Below are 4,356 nucleotides of genomic sequence, written 5' to 3' on the forward strand. Positions count from 1 at the left end.
TTTGAGAAGCAATTTTGATCATATTTTACATTTTATTGTGTCATGTAGCACGGGGCGCTGGTCTTGGTCTTGACTCGGTCTCGAATTCCCTCGGTCTTGGTCTTGGGTTAGGTGGTCTTGAACACAACACTGCTGTCTAGCAAATGATTGGTCCTGTTGAGCTGGAATTGCAATCCCAAAGTCATAATCCATTGATCAGACATAAAAATAATCTGCGCCAAATGCTCAGCCTCTGGAAATTTCCACTATTTGTACTTTGATCAGGAAAGATGCTTCAGTTTCACACAACAGAGACAGACTTAAAGCTGTTGGAAGACAAAAACTCAAAAATCTAGACAAATATAAAGGATCAGAGCCAACTTGAAATCTGAGAAAAAGAGATTTTAGAAGAATTTTTCTCAGATTTCCAATTCAGTAATACATATCAATTAGCATCGCTGATTGATATGTATTCACAGTAATGGGTTTGACATTACATTATTCACAGTAATGTCAAACCCTTTACTGTGAATAATGGGTTTGACAAAAACGTTGTGACAATATTGCATATACTAAGTTTTTGAAGTATGACTTATTTGAGTGAGGCTGTCCCAGTTTCATCAGCAGGTATCAATAGACTAATGAATGGAGTAAAGAACCTTTGGCCAAAGAAAAGGGCTGGAAAGGTTCATTGCTTCATGAAGCTTCACTGCCATCACAGTGAAGGGTGTCGATGACGGTCTTCTTTAAAGTCAGCAGTCTTTTCCATGATTGTGTAGGTGACTGAGGCAGAAGGAGAAATTCAAAGGTTCAGGAAACCTTTGCAGGTATCCCGAGTTAATTAGTTGATTAGGGTGTGACACCATGAGTTTCAATTACCGTAATGTGATTTTTCACAATATTCTAATTTTCTGAGACGCTGAATGAGTTTCGCTTTCTGAGATGATTGGCAATGATTATTGCATTTTTACACAATATCCTTATTTTGGTCTTCCTATATGAACATCTTCTTTTATCTTTATTTTAGCTACATTGTTTGCATATCTATACTTAATGTCCGAGCATGTGGAAACATCAAATTCATTGTGCACACAAACTTAACCAATAAAACCGATTCTGATTAGCAAGAGGGCTAATTCTCATTAGAAACATTAAAACATGTTTCACTGGGTTTTATTTAAAGAAATCAGAACAAAGGAAGAAGAATACATATGCAGATTTCACAGATGTTAAATTGCTATGCAAATATGACACAGGCATTAAAGCACTGTGTGCATACAAAACAATACACTGACATTTTTGGTTGAAAATTACAAAATATGGAACAAGTTCAGGAAAAACATACTTTTATAAGGATTTGTACATAAAAGAGAAAACATGCAAAAGTAAAACAGCCAACTTGGAAAGCAGATTTTAAGACATTGACATAACGGCCTATACCCATTTATTTTATATCAGATAATATTAACCTGACCCTATACTTATTTAACTTTGGCATGAAATGAAAAGGTAAAGGATTCATTATAAATAGGAAAGGGTAGCAAAGAAAATATAGCTACGTTTTGCTGTTTTGCAATGTAGCTAATATTTATGGTATAACAATGTGTTGGCATAGCTGACAATTTCAGTGTCTTCTGCTTATCTGGGTGGGGAGATTTTCTTTGCTTGCATCAGTTAAAAAACTGAATGTATTGCAAACAGAATGAGAAAAAGCTGCGCGACTACAGTATATATGAATAAAATAAGTAGGAGTTTTGTTAGTGGTACTTTGCTGATGCCATAAAATTGCATGCACTCTGTAAATAAATTCTATTTCATGATGTTTGATCAACATTTATATCCATAACTCTTCATCCACAGTGACAGAATCAAGAACACTGATACTCATTTCCCAAGACTGAGAACTGCTTTTCTCCTTCAGAATGTCCAAAATGCTCAGATGACATCAGTTGTAGAAGTCTGGCCACAACCAAAACATTGAGACTGTTTCCCAGAACTCTGTACTGCTGGATGATTGAGATATCCTCTGGAAAAGCTGCAGAGAAATTAAAGAATAATTTTGTCAAACAATATAACAGGTAAACATCCATCCATCCATTTTCTTTACATCCTTGTCCCTCAGTGGGGTCGGGAGGGTTTAACAGGTAAACAATAGAAAATAAACACATTACCTTGATAAAGAAACCATTGCAATTTTAAGCAGTTACAAAGTTCATTTTACACAACTAAAATATAATTTTTTACTTCGCAAGCTCACATTTAGTCTCTGACTGGTGTTTAGACTTTGTTTTAAATTGATCTTAAATATGTGCTACTTCTATTTTTCATATAACTACTCTGTGTGGATCCCATCATATCATCCTTGTTTTAAAGCATTATTGTGGCAGCAGAGCCACAGCGTGACACTCTGGAGGTAGTTTGCAGCATAGTGTGAAGCAGCCCCCGCAGGATCGGTGCCTCTAAATCCGAGGCCACAATTCTGAGCATAAAAAGGAGTGTCTTCTCTGGGTTGGGGAAAGAAGTACTTTTTCTTGGGATCTTGTTCACGAATGCGGGGAAAAATGTAGCAGGATATCGATAAGTAGATTGGTGCAGTCTCTGCAGTAAAGAGGGGGTTGTACCAGTCTGTCATGGTGAAGAGAGAACTGAGTGAAAAGGTGAAGTTCTCAATAAAAAAGTCAATCAAGCAGCCAAAATGAGTTTTCTCTGTAGCGTGTCTCACCCTATCTCCCTTAGAGAAGGGTGAGAAGCTTGGTCATCTGGGAGTCTCTGCTCCTTCACGATGAGAGCAGCCAGTATGTATCCAACACTCAAGCTTTGACGTGTACAAACAGCAAATACAAATACAGATTGAAACTTTAGCAACTGTTTATGTAGGAGGCTTTTCAGGGTTATCACGATGATGCCTGAGGCATAGAGTTGCCACACTATTTCTATATGAAAATAATGGGCTAGAAATAATTTAAAAGTGAGTGAAGTGAAATGTGCGGAGATGTGTGAAATGGAAAATATCAAAATTTTAACACAGGCAGATCATGTGAAAAACAAAATCCTGACATTTTTGACTTACAGAAACTCTGAGGGAAACCCATCAGGTTGGCTACTTCTCTTGGAGTAAAATAACGTAGATTTAGTTTGAACATTTTCTGGAGCTTCTCCTCTTCAGTCAACTGGTCCAGATTGGTAAACACACTACTAATCTGCAAAGCACACAAAGAGAAATTTCACTTTGATGACATACCTGTGTGTACGTTGTGTGATTGTCCAAGTGATGGCTCCAGTTACATTAGAACTCATAGCTCAATTAACTGGAACTAATCCAGAAGGCAAATGTTAGAAGCCAAGGATACAGAATAATGACATTTGTTGAGTATCAGTGACGTTCAGGTCAGATGAATGCGACCTGGACGTCAGGAGAAAACATGCGGTCATCGGTGAATGATGAATGACACCTCCGTATGTCGGTCATGCAATTTACCCTTGTACCATCACCGAACCCAAGAATAAAGAAATCTAAGGAGGTAATAGAGGAATGAGTTTCTAGAAAAGCTGCTTTAACAAACACCGTGAGCTTTTAAGACTTGGCTGAAAGTAAAAACTGCATACCTCATTTTCCATGCAGCACTGTAGAACTGATCCAGTTCCTTCCACATACCTTCCATAACTACGCAAAAAAATATCACAAAATAATTAATCTTGCATGTAAAAAACTCTATACATATTAATAGCTGTTTTTATGGGCAAGTAAAAGTAAAAGCCAAATCAAACAGAAATTTTGCTAAATGAAAACTTGGTTTGTTACCACATTTTTATGAAAGAGGAGCAACAAATTATTTGTTTTGCCTTCATGAATTTGACACAGTCTTTAATTTCTTTTTAATTGCAGAACTCAGTTTGCATATATGCTAAATTGTCAAAAGTATTGGGACTCCTCTTCAAATCATCGGTCACTGCCATGCTGCTACTAGCATTTGAGTAAAAATGGAGCTCAGTGAATTCCACCGAGGACTCACTGCTGAGTCCAGTCATAAAATGACCTTCATGAGGTGATTTCTACAAAACTATGACTATTAAACAAAAATATTTACGTGAAATAAGTAATTGCATAAATACAGGAAGAAAGTATTTGGTCTGTTTGAGACCAAAATGGAGCATTTAGACCATCAGAGAAAACGCTATGTTTGATGGATCTGAAACACAGCATATCACCACAAACATACCATCCCAACTATAGCATATTTGCTACAGTATATTTGCAGCATATATACTTATATGCTGCAATCAAGGGCGTAGGAACAAGTTTATCATTGGTGGGGACACATATTGGAAACCTGACAGATCCGTAAATAGCTTGAGCAGAAATGTCAAACAATGGTG

The 4,356-nt window shown here is 36.9% G+C and overlaps 1 protein-coding gene across 2 annotated transcripts in view; it reads right to left on the reverse strand.

The window, feature by feature from the left end:
• Positions 1-1,136: 1,136 nt before the first annotated feature.
• Positions 1,137-4,356, reverse strand: part of trdmt1 (tRNA aspartic acid methyltransferase 1) — a 46,068-nt gene continuing 42,848 nt past the window's right edge. For both annotated transcript variants that reach the window (XM_008438256.2, XM_008438255.2), the window contains 3 exons: positions 3,586-3,643; positions 3,050-3,179; positions 1,137-2,014 (listed from right to left, as the gene is read on the reverse strand). In XM_008438256.2, coding sequence (XP_008436478.1) covers positions 1,848-2,014; positions 3,050-3,179; positions 3,586-3,643 — 355 coding nt within the window. In that variant the 3' untranslated portion in view covers positions 1,137-1,847. The remainder of the gene's footprint in view (positions 2,015-3,049; positions 3,180-3,585; positions 3,644-4,356) is intronic.

Source organism: Poecilia reticulata, linkage group LG20 (genome assembly GCF_000633615.1).
Source record: "Poecilia reticulata strain Guanapo linkage group LG20, Guppy_female_1.0+MT, whole genome shotgun sequence".
Lineage (NCBI taxonomy): Eukaryota > Metazoa > Chordata > Actinopteri > Cyprinodontiformes > Poeciliidae > Poecilia > Poecilia reticulata.